This window comes from Drosophila pseudoobscura, chromosome 3, assembly GCF_009870125.1.
Source record: "Drosophila pseudoobscura strain MV-25-SWS-2005 chromosome 3, UCI_Dpse_MV25, whole genome shotgun sequence".
NCBI lineage: Eukaryota > Metazoa > Arthropoda > Insecta > Diptera > Drosophilidae > Drosophila > Drosophila pseudoobscura.
In genome coordinates this window covers 4,580,474-4,597,599 of record NC_046680.1, presented here as the reverse complement: position 1 = coordinate 4,597,599, position 17,126 = coordinate 4,580,474, and the positions used below count along the sequence as shown (strand labels likewise).

Below are 17,126 nucleotides of genomic sequence, written 5' to 3'. Positions count from 1 at the left end.
GAGAGAGACGCGTTGTGGCGTTGCCATATCCGTCTATCAAAACAATAACAAGAGTGGAAATTAAATTGGACTGTCGAAAAACTCGTAATAATGCCAATGATACCTTTCTTTCCCAGTCTGAAAGTGTCGGTGGCCAATCGCTATTGGCTTGACATGGCGCCAGCATCCGTTAGCGAGGAGGCACAGACCAGGCGCTACGAGGACGAGCGTAGCAACTGGGTACGGACTGCACTCTTCGCCTTAATTTTGGGCCACAATTTGCAACCATTGTTTTTTTTGCAGCGCGAATCCCTCAAAACTGCTGGGACCGACTTGCAGCCCTTGGGCAAGATGCTGACGATACCGGGAATCGAGACGGATGATGAAGATGGTGAGTTGAAACGAGCTCTTCTCGGAAGTCCCTTCTATAGTGTCCCTCTTCTATAGCCAACGACGACAGCGAGGACACGGACAGTCACGACGAGGAGGATGACGAGACCAACGATCGCGTCATTCCAGTCACTCAAGACTTTTATACGCCAGATGATGTTGATGAATGAGGCGACTTCACTCTCAGCCCATTGAAGTTAATGCAAAGGCAGATTCGTTAGTGGATACACGATTAACTATTTATTTTTCCGTCACACAACGTTCCCTTCAAAAACTATAATAACATATTTAGTTTACTGTAAGCTTAAATAAATTAAAACATTGTAAGCAAATCAGTTGGATGATTTCGCACTGGATCTGTCGATTATGTTACAATTTTGCAACTAGTTGCGAACTGGTTTCGGGAAAAGCACGAACAAAAAAGATCAGGAAACTGGGCTTTACTTGTGCAGAGCCGCTGTCTCCAGCTTGGGAGCTGGCTTCGAGGCGAAACCAGCAAGCAGCTTCTTGATCTCTGCAATAGCGCGGCCTGGGTTCAGGCCCTTGGGACAGGTGCGCGTGCAGTTCATGATGGTGTGACAACGATAGACGCTGAAGGGATCCTTTAGTTTGCTCAGACGCTCGGCAGAGTTCTCGTCACGCGAATCGATGATCCATCGGTAGGCCTGCATAAGGACAGCAGGTCCCAGATACTTCTCGGCATTCCACCAGTACGATGGGCAAGAGGTTGAGCAGCAAGCGCACAAAATGCACTCGTACAGACCATCTAGCTTGGAGCGATCCTCCACCGACTGCAAGTACTGGGCCCGGCCCTTCTTTTCGCCAGCTTCGTTTCTGTATGAATGAGGTAGAAGTGAGAAAAGTGATGAGAGTCATCAAAGTTTTGTGGGCGTTCCGTCTACTTACTTGCGCTGCAGCCAGGGCTGAATATTCTTGTACTGCTCGTAGAAGTTGTTCATGTCCGGCACCAGGTCGCGCACCACATACATGTGCGGCAAGGGATACACCTTCAGCGACTTGGAGGTGTTGGTATCGATCTTGCTAATGCAAGCCAACGTGTTGATGCCGCCAATATTCATGGCGCAGGAGCCGCAAATTCCCTCGCGGCACGAGCGACGAAAGGTCAGAGTCGGATCCATCTCGTTCTTGATCTTGATGAGCGCATCCAGCACCATGGGGCCACAGTCGCGCAGGTTCACCTCGTAGGTCTGCATGTGCGGCTTCTCGCCAGCATTGTCCGGGCTCCAACGGTAGATCTCGAACTTCTTTATCTGCGGCTCCTTGGCCTCCTTGGGCTGGGCCTGTTGATCTAACTGGGCTGTGCCATTGCTGATAGCGCGCAGCTGCAGAGATACAAAGATAATATTAGTCTGCTGGTCTGCTCTCGTGTGTGTAAGTGTGGCAGCCCGAATGTCTGGCTGCAGTCACGCCATAACGATTTTTTCCAATTGCTGGGTGCAATAACGTTTACATAATCGAAAATGTTCGTCTTACTTTTTCAAACTGCGACTCATTCGTTGTGAATTTTATCGGTTTTAATTATATCCCAAGCAGTTTTGGCCCGCCTTATATAACTGCACTGGCCGAAAAGCCGCCCGCCCAAGAGCTCTGCGGCCAGGAGACACCATTGCCATGTCCCATCCTCTTCTCACCTGGTGACGTGCCACCAAAGAACTGGCACGGCTCAATACTTGTCTAGCTTCGTTGACCAACATATTCTCGTAGTCTGTTTGGGGAATTGAAACGGCACTGCGTTTGCAATTAAATTTTAAAAATTTTTTAAAATTTTTATTTTATTTGCACTGTTTTCAGTGTGACCGCGGACTTATCGATAAAATATACCGTCCTACCCTCAGAAATATACCAAAATGTACCGCCTCATTTTCAAAATATACCGTAAATATACTGACGAATTCAAGTTATATTTTACATATTCCTCGATTTTGATCTTCCGTGGAATATTACTATATATATAGCACATTTGGCCATGCCCACATAATTTTATACGATTAATGAATTAATTTTCTACAAGATTGGATAGTTTTTAATCCTTGCTTTTATTGTATTTATTGTAAAAAAAGGGTTAAACGAAAAAAGTTCAACAAAAAAAAGAGTCGCAATGCTGGTATTTGAAGACGTGATGCGTGTATAGCCTTTGTACACCATATTTCGTTAATTTTATATGAAGATCAAACGTAATTTATTAAGACCTTTTCTCAAATTGATATTCTTTAGACATATTCAAGTACCTTTTTAGTATCTTGTATATATTTATGTCGATCCTGATACCTACTAAACCTTGGAAGACAAACGTATTCACAATTCTATAGCATCCATTTGCCCCAGGGTATGTGTGCATGGAATGAGACTCATTGTTGTCAATCGGGTAAAAGAGGTCCTTACCCGATTCAAGTTCGGATTTCGGATTCGGGCCATTACCGACTCAAAAAATTCGACAAATTTTTGGCTCATAATATATTTGTAAGTGATATTTTGGTTGGACTGGCGGAAATATTAATATGGTCGCTAGTTTTCTGAATTCAAATCAAATGAACCAAATACTTTTGGCTCTGTTTCATCGATGTACAGGTAAAATATCCATATTTTTGTGCGATTAACTGAACTTATCGGCCATTTATTTCAAAATCATTTAAAAGTTATGTTCGGTAAATAATACGTATTCACGTTCGAGCGGGCCCATCGACTATAGTGTTTTCATGATCATATCATATTTCTGCGCGGCTGGAACCAGGGAGAACCAAATAAAGGGATAACACATTGCTCAATCTGGATGATATTGTTATTGGCGAAAGCGAAGATGAGGTCGATGACAATGACGATAATGAGGAGGGGGCTGGAGAAGCAGCCCACTCGATTTCAGTAATGAGGAGGCTCCAACTAACACCGACGACGAGGGTTTGAAAAGCGGCGATCCGAACTTCAGCCGCCAAATCAATCCGATTCCGATGAGGAATAGTCCTTTGTTTCTATTAATTAAGCGAAAAAAACTTATGTCGATTGTGTGAAATGGATTGAATGATTGCTTCCCTCGATTTGAGAGGAATTCAAAGAGGAAAAAAACTTTGTTTTAAGAATCAATAATACATCGAATCTCAGGAGGAGTTTGGAATAATGTTTCGTTCCAGATTTTGACCCTTGTCTAAGCTGCTGGCACAATTCTTTTCTAAATTTGTTATTGGGAAAAAACAAAATTTAGTTCGGAAGTCTGTAAAATAAGTGAAGTCTTGTAACTCATCATTAAGCGATGAACTCTGTACGCTTGATGTACAGGCGTATCCAATGCGCATCCCAGGCCAAATGTAGAGGTGTGGTACAGCGACGGCAGTACGCCGAGAAATGCGACTCGGTTATTAAGGGCGTTGTGGTGGGCGTGTACGCCAAGGAGGGCGACCGGCAGCCCAAGATGACATCATCCGGCGAGAAGTTTGACGATCGCGTGCAGGGCAAGATCTCGGATCTCATACGCGAGACTGGAATAAAGGGCCAGCTGGGAAAAGGCCGAGTCTTCATGAACGTGGATGCGGAGTTCCGTGCGGTGGCCGTGGTCGGCGTGGGACAGGAGGGTGCTGGCTTTAACGACCTGGAGATGATCGACGAGGGAATGGAAAACGTTCGCGTCGCTGCCGGCGTGGGTGCTCGTGCCCTTCAACTGCAGGGCTGCACAGATGTCTTCGTTGACTCGATGGAGTATCCGGAGCAGGCGGCCGAGGGGAGCTCTTTGGCCGTCTGGCGCTATCATACTAACAAGCGCCTACCGACCCGCATACACATTCCCAAATTGGAGTTGTACGACTCTCCCGACTCGGATGCCTGGCTGCGTGGCTTGTTTAAGGCCGAATCGCAGAACCTGGCACGTCGCCTGTCCGATACGCCGGCCAATCAGATGACGCCCTCAATCTTTGCCCAGTCAGCGGTGGATTCCCTGTGTCCCTGCGGGGTATCCGTGGAGGTACGTGGCATGGACTGGATTGAGTCCAAGAGCTTGAACAGCTTCTTGATGGTGGCCAAGGGCAGCTGCGAGCCGCCGATCATCTTAGAAATCGCCTACTGCGGCACCGCACCCAAGGACAAGCCAATCCTCCTGCTGGGCAAGGGTTTGACGTTCAACAGCGGGGGTCTCTGCCTCCGTCCAAAGGACTGTTTGTCCATGTACCGCGGCTGCATGGCCGGTGCAGCAGCCTGCGTCGGCGTCATCCGTGCCGCCGCCGCCCTGTCGCTGCCCATAAATATTACGGCACTGCTGCCATTGTGCGAGAACATGTCCTCTGGAATGGCGGCCAAGCCTGGCGACGTAGTGACCCTTCTCAATGGCAAGTCGCTCGGCTTCGTGGACGTCAGCAAGGCTGGTGTGGTGGCAATGGCCGATCCCTTGCTCTACGCTCAGGCTGCATACAAGCCGTGCATGGTCGTGGACGTTGCAACAGTTGGCTATGGCGTCTGCCCAGCGCTGGGAGGATCAGCCGCGGGGTTTTTTAGTAACTCCAATTTTCTATACAAGCAGTTCGAGAAGGCCGGTGCCCTTACGGGGGATCGCATTTGGCGGCTTCCCCTGTGGCGCTACTTCAAGGAGCTGATCATGCCGAACGAGACCTTTGACATCAGCAACCGCGGGCGTGGCCCCGCCTCCAGCTGCATCGCTGCCGCCGTTCTGCACGAGCTGGTCCCTTGCCTCGATTGGGCCCACCTGGACATTCGCAATGTGGGCATGCTGACGCGCTACAACCCGCTGCCGTATCTGCTGAAAGACTGCATGACTGGCCGACCCACACGCACCATCGTTCAGTTCCTGTTTCAGATTGCTTGCCCAGACAGAAAGTAATCTTATTTAGTTCGTTACCTAGTTTCTTTGTTAATGTTCCTCGTTCCAAATTTGTTTTGTACTGAAGTCACCGATATTTTTACACAAATGGCCAAGAGGGACACGCCCAGAGCTTACACTACACAAGCACACAAGACATCCACCATTTTATTGTTTAATTTTAATCCAGAATAGCTTTAAGGAAGAAAAGACCATGCTTTGCGAAGAAAATCTCCATATTATTATGCACATGCATATTTCATATTTGAGTGGTAGGTGGAAAGGGTGCTTCTGCTGTAGCCTTACAAATTGTTGGGGAGAGGAGTCTGTCTTGTCGTGGCTCATAACTCAGACCTCATAGCTCATAACTGGAGAGAAAAAAAGGAGCAGAGGATGGCTCAGCTTACTAGAATCGTGCTTAAACTAGTTTGCGCAGGATCCACACAGATTCTGCACGACGATCAGATTAATGATTGAAGAATGTGGCAGACTCTTTACTCATAGTAATTTATTCAAAAGAAGTATTTTTAGTTTTAGTAGCAACCCAAATGACCGCTTTGAGGAAAACCAACCAACAGGGAGATCCTGATAGATTTGGGACTTTACAAACTTAAATGATTTTTGTTTTTAAACATTTTTTACAACTGGTATTTTTTATGTTTTTATTTAAGGTTTTTGTGCTTCGTTTTACACGTCTTAAGTATCTTTCAACAGGATATATGGAAATTCTGAAAATCTGAAAAGCTGATAAATGCAGCTATCAGTCGACCTAAATACTTTGTAGGTTAAGCTTGCCGTCTGGTAAATAGTAAGCTTTATAATTCAAGATATATAGTTTTTGCCCTGATTTTTTTTTTAATTTTTGTTCTTGAAAACTCAGCAAAAGTTGAGATAAATTATATTTCAGGGTTTCTTATTCTATTTTGATAGGTTTATTAATTAGGTGTCGTTTAAGGTATCGTATGAAACAATCAATGGATAAACGGTTAAGGTGCAGCAGTTTGACCAAACCTCAATGCCTCATTTGGGCGTTTAATTCCGTTACTCGAAATACCTTTTTTTTACAAAAACAGTTTTCAGCGGTGAAAGGACATTTGGGAAGGAACGTAAAACTACGTAACGTAAAAGGAGGAACAACCTCTAAATTATGAAAAGTACAAAATCTAAGAAAAAAACGAGGTGGAACGTTGTGAGTTGCTGCGGACACCGCAACTCTACGGTTATACCCGATACTAAGTCAGTATGGCTCTCCTCCGGCAGACGCCGCTAATATTTGACGACACGACAAAGAGTGCGTGCGAGAGAGACAGAAAATCAGTCTGAGCGTGACGTCGGGCGCTGCGTAGCCACTGCAAATTGATTTGTTCCTTTTGGCTATAAAAATGATCTGATCTGATCCAGATTCAGCAATCTAATAGATATGGTCATTATCTATGATTCTGCGTTTTTAGTTTTCTCAAATCTGCAATATTGTGGATGCAACAGATTTTCGTCCTTTGTGGGGGCGGATGGGGGTGGGGCGAAATTCTGAGATATACGTTTTATAGTGACATCTTAAAGGAGTGTGTGTACCAAATTTGGTTACTCTAGCCTTAATAGTCTCTGAGATTTGTGGTTGCCTCAGATTTTCGTCCTTTGCGGGGGCGGAAGGGGGCGTGGCGAAATTTGGACAGGAAACGGTCAAGGTCCGATATCACAGGAGTGTGGATACCAAATTTGGTTGTTCTGGCTTTTATAGGTTCTGAGATCCTAGAACTCATATTTTGCAATTGGCAAAACCGACCATGAAACCTGTGTGTTAGAGTGAGACAGAGCGAGAAAGAGTGAAATTGTTTTCGTGATTCTGGCTGTAATAATTATACGATCTGGTTCAGATTTTGCACTCTAGAAGATATAGTCATCTTCTACGATTCTGCGTTTTTAGTTTTCTCGTATCGTCAAAATTGTGGATGCCACAGATTTTCGCCCTTTGTGGGGGCGGAAGTGGGCGGGGCAAAGTTTTGAAATATTTTTGGAGCAGTGACATATCACAGAAGTCTGGATCCAAAACATCGTTGCTCTAGCTCTTATAGTCTTTGAGCATTAGGCGCTGAAGGGGACGGACAGACGGACAGACGGACAGACGGACGGACGGACAGACAGACATGGCTCAATCGACTCGGCTATTGATGCTGATCAAGAATATATATACTTTATAGGGTCGGAAACGATTCCTTCTGGACGTTACACACATCCACTTTTACCACAAATCTAATATACCCCAATACTCATTTTGAGTATCGGGTATAAAAATACCAATTATTAAATAATTTGCAAGACCCAAATCTAGATAAGAAAGTCCTTTGGATTCACAGTGGAAAAAAAGTTCCATTTTTTTGCATAGTGATATCGGGCGACGACAACAACAAAAACTTGTTTATATAATAGAGGGATTTCTGTAAATATATTTCGCCCGCTTTTCCAGCCCTACTTGTTGGCTCGAAACATGGCTAAAAGTTCCCGCGAAATTCAAATCATTTTCAGGAAGACCCTTCTAAAAGAAAAGAACTACATTTTCTGTGCATATACGATTTTTCTTAGTCCGGTAACAGCAAATGGATCATCAAATTCAATCAGATATCCATTAACCAAATTGACAAATTAAGGTAACTGGAATCTTTGCAAAGGCCAATGATGAGGTGTGTTTTTGTGGATGTGTCCCATGGATGAGCAAACTTATGAACTATACTCAACGCAATGAGTGTTCTAATAGTGTTCCATTGACAACTTTTAATTGAGCGGGCTTTGATTGAATTTCCGCATCAACCGCTGCTCAGACAGCCAGCGCCTGTCATTGTTTTTCCTTGGCCAAGATCTTTGGCTTAATGGGCACTTGACAAGTGCCGGGACCAACTATTATGTAAAACTTTTAAATGGCGTTTGTTGAACCCCAGGAAAACGGAGAGCGGGAGAAGCCCCTTTGTCAATTGTTCAGTGACCTTTTCTTGCCGGAGAGAAGGAGAGCGGAGAAAAAGTTTTGCGGCCTGCCGCCCCATTGCCTTCCAATTCGCACCTAGGAAAGAAAAAAAAACCTCAAGTTCAGGGGAAAACAAGCAGGAGTGGGACTTCAGCCTGCTTTATGAGTCGCTGCCTCGACTGAAAAGAAGAGCAAAACTTTCTCGATGTTAAAGCAAACAGAGATACACTAAAGATACAGCTCAGGGAAGCGAGGGATGGACGGACTCCACCTGCTTCCGTAGCTCAGCCCCCATTAAAGGCAAATAAAAACAATGGCCAGAACTTAAATCAAAACGTTTGAAGAGCACGTCAAGCGAGAGATTTTATTTGGGTTCTCGGAATTCATTCGGCAAGTACGAGAGAGCGATAGGGAGGCCGAAACAAAGTCCTTTCGATTTATCTCCCCAGCTGCGAATTGTTCTAATTTCATCTTGAGTACTGCCAATGCATGCAAATGACGTCAACGCTGGTGGGCGCCGACTAACTACTCAAGCATGGACTGGAGAGGAGCCTCAAGACTGGTTTGCTTTGTGTCTAAAATCAAGGAAGGCTGTCTGGCTCACTTTGACGGCTTTGGCTAGAATTGACCCATATAATTAAGCGCCAATACATATTCCACATGATGAATTGAATTCCCATCGTCTATGTGCTTAAAATGGATATTCTTTCAGCAGATTTTAGTCCCATAAAGAAGGCTCTACTGTGAAAAAAATGATTGATTTGCTGCTATAACAACCAGTTATCTATCTTTCTGGCGACAAATACACCAATGTCTGTGTTTGTGTGTGTTTAGGTGACAGCTTGAATACCTTTTCAATAGGGCTAACAATAGACGCAGGCTGCACGAAAATAGCAATTTTATTCGCACATTTGTCTGGCTGCACGTCTGTTGGCCTGCTGTTGGTGAGTGCTAGTGTGTATCCGTGTTAACTGTGTGACAATATTGTCAAAGTTTTGTGTATTAAACTGGCATTCATACTCGGCAGTAGTCGTACGTCATTTCCCCGGGGAGCCATAAAAAACAGACACCCACTCACCACTCACCCACGCAGACGCCTCCCGCCAATGTAATGCGACAGTCCTTGGTCCTCAGTCTGCCGGTGTGTGCGACCACTTGACGCAGTTTTGTTACATGTTCCAATGAATTATTTATGGAGAAATCGTCGGCGCAAACATCGATAGCCCCTTGTTATATATGTGGGACATTCAATATGCCATTATGCCATTAAAATGGCAGAAAACCCTTCGTAAATTGACACCAATTGCCGACAATTGGCCCAAAAATTGATGCGGCATTCCAGGGATAGGCGCAAATATCTGGCTTACTTAGCAAGGGGTCGGGTCTCAGAAGTATATATATTTATCCAGAATAGTTGCCAGATCTCTAAAAAAAACTGTGCCTCGGCATGCGCTGACAGCTTGCTTTGAGTGCAAAATCTTGTTTTATTTTAAATACATTTTTTATGCTTCCGTTTTACCTGTGTTCAAGGGCCCTGCAATGTTAAAGACAGGACTTTAGCGAATAATAAAAATATATGTATAAAGAGTGGGAGAGCACTGGGAGCTACAACACCTGTGCGGAAAATAAAAAAAGGGGGAAAATACGAGCCAAAGTTGCCCTCAGCGATACCAGGTATTCTTCCTTGCAGTTGGGGAAAATGGTTTTGCTGGATGCTTTTTAATTTAAACCAACTCGAGAGGGCGGTAGAGCGGTGTAATCCAAGAAGGGCAGAAAAAACTATTTATCAACCTGATAGCGAACGAACTGGTCGCCAAGTCACGCGGGACCTGCCTGTTGACAGTGACGACAGCCAACAGCCAACAGGCAGCAGGCAGCAGGCAACAGGCAACAAAGATGTCGGGCCGAGACAGAAGGCTCAAACAAAACTCAAACAAGTTATCAAAAGCGCATCAAGCGCGACAGTTCGAGAGAGTCCCCTCCTTCCCTCCCATTGTCGTCACTGTAACTGGAGCTGGAGCTGGAGCTGGATCTGCTGTTGGCCCTCATGCTGGATGGACGCTTAAGGCACGCACGGAACGATGGCTGCTTCGGATAGTGGCACGTAGCAGAGGGCCCATTATTATTACTATTGTTGTTGCTGCTGGTAGCGCAGGCCGGGCACGAGTACGGCATAAATGAAGGCGAGGGCGTTGTTTGCCACGTTGACAGTCCACAACAGCAAATGGGGGCCAAAACTGGAATACAAAACACGGAGAGCAATCTATAGGAAAAGTTTCTACGCCGAGAGATGTGTGAGAATATATTAGGAGAGAGCTTGAAGGTTAATAGGTTCCAGCGAATAACTACTTAATCATGGCTTTTGTCCTTGGTGTATCATGACTAATTCCCCCAAATTTGCATGACTCCAACCAAAGAAATACTTATAAATAAGTAAGGCTACATGTGGGTCACAGATAAGTGCTCACATCCCTCAAAGACAGTACCGTATTTGACTAGGAGAAGCAAGGACAACAGAGTCCCTGATTCTGGTCCCGGACTCTGCTCCTAGTTCTGGCTAATGTTTGCACATTTAATAGCCGCTGGGCTGCCTTCATTAAATACGCAAACACAGTCAATAACACACAAACTGCACAACAAGACTCTAGCCAAATGCGATATTTGTACAATAAGTATTTGCTTGCCGCGCAAGGGTCTGGGCTAATCAAACAGTCTGCTGGGTGAAGAGTGGGGAGTCCTTTCAAGGTCGTTTCGGGCCTGTCTTTAAACGCTGTTAATGCGATTCCCATGCGATAAGCGTCGCATTAACGCAGTAAGCCACAAGTAATCAGCAACCAGACAAGAATCCTCGTCACACCTGAGCGCCATACGCCATCGGCCATCCGCCATGAGCCATCCGCATTCCGCAATCTGTAATCCGCAGTGCGATTCAGGAGCCATAAAAGTCGCTACGAGAAGGCTTTAACGGCTACCCCGACACCGACCCCGACCCCGACCCCGACCATGGCCCCGGCCCGTGCTAAGCAAGGAGCGTGAAGCCCGTTTATTAACCTGCCCGGACAGGTTGCTTAAACTGCTCGGCCGCTTATGCAAATGTATGTAAAGTGTTGTACGCGCCACGGCCAAGCACGGAGAGAGTAAACCCTCAAAATGAAGTGAGAAAATAAAATTAAAACTTACACACTCAGTTTGAGCAGGCTTTTGCTATACCCAGTCCCCAAGTTTGAACCGTGTTTCCTATACCCAGCTCTAACCGGAACCCTCCTGCCGCCTCTGCTCTGTGGAGTTAAGCAATAAATTTCGAACGAGTCAAAGGCAGAATAGAGTGGCCGAAAGCACTGACTGGCTATAGAGATATAGACAAAAAGAAAGGTAGAACAACATGTAAATTGCTTGCGATATCGCTGCTCGGTTTTTCTAGCCGATGAAGCACAGGTGGTGCCGCCGTTCTGAGCACCCAATACCAAACCCCTCGCGAGTATGAATGGGTTCGGTTCCCTGCTCGCACCCTAGTCAAAGAACCCATTAGAGCAGCTGCTGAACGCCATTGAACTTTCCTCAAGGTGCCAACAGTTTCTGGGCGGGGGAAAGTTTTCATTCATCGGCATCGGCTCGCCGGCATCCATTAATTAATCCAATTATAGAGCGATTAAGGCCCGAATCGCACCCTACGCCATTCGCCACGTGGTGCCGTCAGCAGCATTTTAATTGCATCAATATGCTCATTCTCTCAGAAGGAGCATTCCGAGAACTGCAAATAATGAGGAAAACAATGCAGCGAGCACACTCAAAGAGAAAAAGAATGAATATACGAGTTCTCTCAGCCCAATGTGCGGGTGGGCTTCCCTACCACGCACTCTATAATTAAATCTAAAAACAATTGCATAAAATTATGCTCAACAAAGCGAGAAATTAGTTTTTTAGTAGGGGTGTTTCTGTTTCCTCCTAGCCATGACATTCCCTACTCTGGCTGCACATGCTGGTAGTTGGCTTGCAGATGACAGCGTTTGCCATTTATTCTCGACCATCCCAGCGATGTCCTCACAAAATCTCATGGCCTGTCCTCCATCCCTTCATCCTTTCTCTGGGTGTTTATGTTGGGAGTTTTGTTGCTTTCAAGGATGTCTTGATTTGCCGAGTCTTAATTATTAAAGCAAGTCTGGGCCACTGGAGAAACCCTTCTGCCATTTAACTGAGCTAAAGGAGCCGCCTTCCAAATTGTATGCGTAATTATGAGCGTCCCGTCTGGCGGAGCAACAGCTGCAGAATGAGGACAGCCAGGACAACCCAGGGGACAGCAGCAAACACAGTCTCTGTCATCAGTTTGTGCTGCTAGCTAAAAGTTAATTTTAAGCACACATTTCACCGAGCTCATTAAGCACACAGTTTGCTCTTCCTCTGCTCCGCTCTGAATCGCGTGAATAATCAAGTTTTTGGTTGAATGCAAATGAAGGGGGAGTCCATTGCGTTTATTAACTTTTGATTTACCAGGATTTTCAATGGATTTTGGCAGCATTTAGAACAGATTCGATTGGGTGCAATCTAAATATTGTGGGAATTTACAATGTACTACATCAAATACGGCTCAGTTGCCGAATGCGAATGGCTTCTGACTAGACAAATGAGAAATAAACAGGCTATTTCCAATTCCATTAAGCGTTTAAGCACTCATTTAAAATGTGTCACATGTTAGATGGGATTCATTCAAGAAAAGTTAAATTAAATTGCTTGTCCAGCTGCTTGTAAACATTTATGTCACATCGGATAAAGTCCAGGCAGCCCGCAAAAGTAGGCTATGTTTAAGTTGGTGGAACTATTTTCAGGCATCATGAAGCCTGGCTGGAGGTAGAATGTGTGTGTGTGTGTTCATTACCTTGTCATGAGAAGGCTCCAAGCAAGTCATAAACTCAGTTTACATTTTAGCTTGTGTGTTTCCGCGCGGGACCTCATATATCGGCTAATCAAATTACGCGGCCATAATTCACATACAAATTTGCATGGGGATAACAGGTAGGGACAGGCGGCAGGATGACGGTGTGGGCCACCTTAACAGGCAATTTGAACGCTGAACGTTGATTGAATAAGCGTTAATGCAACTAAAGAGTAAAGTGTAATGACTAACAAACACAGACACATACGAAGACACTCTACCAATCCAGCACCATAAACACATTCTAACAGCTATCACGCACACACCCTGACAGGTGGACAGACTGACTCACTCCCTGTCATGTCATGTGGAGCAAGTTAAGCCCACGCCCAGGACAAGGACAACACTGTGTTGTCGATCAATGTGCAACAGGATTTTCCTGCTAATGGCCAGCACACGGTGGACTGGGACAGGAAATGCCATTAGTACAGGTGGCAAGAAGCGCCGATAATGGGCAGAAAAAAAGAAAAATGCATTAAAGCTGCCGCAGAAACCAGACATTGTAGCCTCTCTTATGACAGCCAGGCCGGGGCCAGGCGACAACAGGATACTCGTACCAGCTGAGTTTATTAAGAACACATTTATCATAATTACCGACAGGGCTGTCGTCGTGCCGCGGCTCGCGTCCCTCGTCCCTCGTCTCTTGTCACGCCTGCCCAGCGAACATACATACTCGCACTCGTCTACGGCTTGACAGAGAAGGCAACGTAGCCCATCAGCATGTGATGACAAATTCAACAGGCAAAGCGACCGTAAAAATTCCTGGAATTTCCTTGCAGAATGACCGAGCAGAACCGAAGCGAACCGAAAAAATATCTACGATGGGCAGCACATAAAAAGTGCTACAGACAGGCACACCACACACCCAAAGCGGTGGGACGTGGACGTAGAGAGCCAGAAGAAGTAGGAGAAAAGAATTTATACTCGTTGAGGGGGCTGTACTGTGGGGCCTGGTCTAGAACTGGCGGGGGGAATGATTCATGCGGAAATAAAGGCACTCGAGAGTGCCGTAAATATTGCGACTGGCGACCACAGCAACAATATCAAGCAGATACCCCAAAAGGTAGCAAAAACAAAAGAAAATCTTTGCATTTTCACACCTTTTCATAGGCATTGGCTCAGTCGACCGACTGGGATTGAATGGGCATCAGAGGATTTCCCCGCCTGCCAGTGACACATCCACGCCAGGACACATTGGACAGGCAGGCCGCTATCTGCCGCTGTTCTGCATTATTTAATTGACACGTTGATTGTTTTGTATTGCAATTCCATTTAATGTGCAATTCCAGCCAAGTGTGCTCACGCTCACACATCTGTATGTATGATGGAGCACTGGGCAGGGGGCAGATTGGGAGCGGGAGCGGGAGCGCGAGCGGAGGATGGTTGTCAGTCAGTCGGCCAGACAATTTGCCTGTTGAAGAGCTGCTCGAATGCGACGACTCACCAAATAAACGCTCAACAGTTTGTTGCCAAGAAGCAGCAACGAAGAGAGGAGACATGTGGCAGCAGCATGTTGCTGGGAGGAAATGAATGAATGATGGCTTCGAAATTCTAACGGGGGTTTAGCAAAAACACATTACAGAACTGATAGCTCTGATACAACTTGACACACTCTGCAGATAAATTTATAAAATAAATAAAATACATCTTACAAGATTACCGCTAGATCAATTATATCCGATCTGGCAGGTATGTGTACATATACATATGTACATATAGGACAACATAACCCCAATTAGTCTAAGGTTTTTAGATGAATACAAATGAATATTTCCAAGGGGGATCGTAAGGACTCAAATTTATATCCTAGTCAGACCTAACGGTCAACACCCGAAACTTTGTCTACGATATTTTGAATGATTAAAAAAAAAATTTCCCAATTTATAGATTTCTTCAAGGATGCTTATCGGTGTAAAACTTGAGCTGAACAGTATTCTGTTTGCCACAATGGTTGAAAAATTTTAATTTTTTTTATTCAGTTAAAATGAGCCTGTCTCATTATTTTTTTCCTTTTTTCACTTTTTACTTTTGAGGCTCTTTTGGAAAAAAAACGGCATTTGGTCAAGAAACGATGCACGAATAAACAACAACAAATCACAATCGATAGACATCTTTTTAAAATATGTTAAAATGAAGTGGAAATATTGAGAAAAGATTCCACCCGCACAATCGATTAATCACTTTCTGAATTGGTTATAATACAAATGATGAAATTACAATTAATTTCAGATATTTGTTATTGAAATCAGAAATAGCTCCTTTTTTTAAATCTTAATTTTAAAAAGACAAATTAAAACATTTTTTCTTTGTATAATTCCTATATCAATTATTACAATACAAATCTGGGTAATATACTATGTGGTCGAGTACTACTCGAGACATTTTGACAAAAGAAATGCAGGTTTTTGCCAACTGTGTCTGCTATTCAAAACTTGTTGCTAAACGAAAAACGCGCCAAAATGTTCGAATTGAAGTGTCGAAAAAAAAGAGACGGAAGGAAAAGGGACAGGTAAAAACAAAGAGAGACGCAAATTCCGCACACAGCCACCAGCACTGCAGTCAGCGCCAGTGGGAGACTTCCAGCGATTTTCGGGGACGCAGCCACAACCCACCTCCACAGAGTGCGGAGGAAAAACTCACCTGTTAGGCGCAGGACAGCAGTGTGGTGAAGAGAACACTTGCTCGGGCACTCGGTGCTCGGCGAAACAGTTGCGACGCGACTACGAAATGTAACGGATGTGCGAGCGGCTCCCCAAAAAGTTTCAAAATCCCCAAGTTAACTCAAAAACTATTTGTATATACAACACAACTCTTTGAAAAACAACTGGGAAATTTCAAACATAAATTAAAACAAAAGTTATTGTAAATACAGTGTCAAAAGAATTTGTAAATTAATTACCCATCGCATTTCGCCTTGCGTTGTCGGTTTTTGGCTGCCACGGAGTGTGGGCTAAATGTTTGGACCTGGAAAAACGTTCAGTTCGGTTCAGTTCCGCTCGGTTGTGTCGGAGGAGTGAAAAGATTAAAATTGAAAACTGAAAACTGAAAGGAGAACGGTGTGCGGTATACGGAGAAGTGCCGTTTGGGTCCTTTTAGTCTTCGGTTTCCGCTTCTTCTGATAATTTTATTGAGTTTTCCGCCTTGTTGATCACTCGGAAGGATCGCGCTGTTGAAACGTAAGTTCTGATTCATTGCCCAACTTTTTATTTTGTCAGCTGTAACGGCAGTAGTCGAAAGTTGAAACACATTTATGTTAGCTCAAAAGTTTTCCCTACTGCCGTTTGTTTAATTAGAAACTAAGTTGGAAAACCCTAAAGTGGAAATTACTCGAAACATCTGTTTCCCAACTGCCAGCATCCGGATGCCCGATTCCCGATTTGCAATTCCCGACATTAATTGCATTCAAATTTCCCGCCGCCACTCGGCTGACAGGACCAGAATAGCCACCATTTTTTGGGACGTGTGCTATAGTGAGCACTTATCGCTAAGGCCCACGGAAAAGAGCGACATCATCATCAACGGCGTAATTATCAGGGTGTTCTTCAGATATAAAGAGATACGATACAGAATGTAGCATAAGCTGGGGCACCTTCCGCCGCCCACGGTGACGTATACTTGATGGCCAGCTTAATTATTCATAAGAGCCGCTTCACCAGAGACTGACAGTAATTATTCCTTCTGCATTTGCATTTTTCCTTTCACTGCATTTCCCCTGCCATGAGTAAGTGTGTCGCCGCATCCCCGCTCCCCGTGCCTTTATAAATAATGTTTTTTTATCCATTGACGCAGAGCCATCTAGAAAGTACGGCCGCCATATAGATATACTCGCAGATAATGGATCGAATGGGTAAACACAACGTTTGATAGTGGCTTGTGCATTAGGGTGACTCAGGCAGCCCGTATGATCTGGAATCACGTATTTTCTGCTTACATTATCCAGTATTTTTGTCCAATGGTCGCTCAGATAAGAACAGATTGAGAAGGGAAATCAGATTGCCTATTGACAGCACATTAAGTATACGCAGTGTGTGTGTGTTTATTTGTTTGTTTCT

At 44.8% G+C, this 17,126-nt stretch overlaps 4 protein-coding genes and 1 long non-coding RNA gene across 5 annotated transcripts in view; 3 read left to right on the top strand and 2 right to left on the bottom strand.

The window, feature by feature from the left end:
* Positions 1 to 2: 2 nt before the first annotated feature.
* Positions 3 to 701, top strand: LOC4803412 (anaphase-promoting complex subunit 15). The gene is made up of 3 exons (XM_001360122.4): positions 3 to 219; positions 283 to 370; positions 427 to 701. Exons 1-3 carry the CDS (start codon positions 91 to 93, stop codon positions 537 to 539), a joined length of 330 nt encoding a protein of 109 aa, XP_001360159.2. The 5' UTR covers positions 3 to 90; the 3' UTR covers positions 540 to 701.
* On the bottom strand, positions 587 to 2,181 carry SdhB (Succinate dehydrogenase, subunit B (iron-sulfur)). The gene is made up of 3 exons (XM_001360121.4): positions 2,022 to 2,181; positions 1,276 to 1,712; positions 587 to 1,203 (listed from the first exon to the last, which is right to left on the bottom strand). Exons 1-3 carry the CDS (start codon positions 2,082 to 2,084, stop codon positions 810 to 812), a joined length of 894 nt encoding a protein of 297 aa, XP_001360158.2. The 5' UTR covers positions 2,085 to 2,181; the 3' UTR covers positions 587 to 809.
* Positions 2,182 to 3,493: 1,312 nt separating this feature from the next.
* Positions 3,494 to 5,401, top strand: LOC6898081 (cytosol aminopeptidase-like). The gene has a single exon (XM_002138130.3). It carries the CDS (start codon positions 3,635 to 3,637, stop codon positions 5,207 to 5,209), a length of 1,575 nt encoding a protein of 524 aa, XP_002138166.2. The 5' UTR covers positions 3,494 to 3,634; the 3' UTR covers positions 5,210 to 5,401.
* A 3,067-nt stretch (positions 5,402 to 8,468) lies between these two features.
* On the bottom strand, positions 8,469 to 9,179 carry LOC117183620 (uncharacterized). The gene is made up of 2 exons (XR_004468747.1): positions 8,995 to 9,179; positions 8,469 to 8,885 (listed from the first exon to the last, which is right to left on the bottom strand). It is a non-coding gene; the product is annotated as an uncharacterized lncRNA (long non-coding RNA).
* Positions 9,180 to 15,777: 6,598 nt separating this feature from the next.
* Epac (Exchange protein directly activated by cAMP) overlaps positions 15,778 to 17,126 on the top strand; it is a 35,609-nt gene continuing 34,260 nt past the window's right edge. Inside the window, exon 1 of the mRNA XM_015183579.2 lies at positions 15,778 to 16,250. The gene's annotated coding sequence lies outside the window, so the exon portion shown is untranslated. The remainder of the gene's footprint in view (positions 16,251 to 17,126) is intronic.

Excerpts from the sequence above, each read along its gene's own strand:
- LOC4803412 (XM_001360122.4), top strand. The coding sequence starts at position 91 with ATGCCAATGATACCTTTCTTTCCCAGTCTGAAAGTGTCGGTGGCCAAT. Across the intron at positions 220-282 it reads AGGACGAGCGTAGCAACTGG|CGCGAATCCCTCAAAACTGC; the intron begins GTACGGACTGCA and ends TTTTTTTTGCAG. Across the intron at positions 371-426 it reads CGAGACGGATGATGAAGATG|CCAACGACGACAGCGAGGAC; the intron begins GTGAGTTGAAAC and ends CCTCTTCTATAG.
- SdhB (XM_001360121.4), bottom strand. The coding sequence starts at position 2,084 with ATGTTGGTCAACGAAGCTAGACAAGTATTGAGCCGTGCCAGTTCTTTG. Across the intron at positions 1,713-2,021 it reads CTTTGGTGGCACGTCACCAG|CTGCGCGCTATCAGCAATGG; the intron begins GTGAGAAGAGGA and ends GTATCTCTGCAG. Across the intron at positions 1,204-1,275 it reads CAGCCCTGGCTGCAGCGCAA|AAACGAAGCTGGCGAAAAGA; the intron begins GTAAGTAGACGG and ends TCATTCATACAG.
- LOC6898081 (XM_002138130.3), top strand. The coding sequence starts at position 3,635 with ATGAACTCTGTACGCTTGATGTACAGGCGTATCCAATGCGCATCCCAG.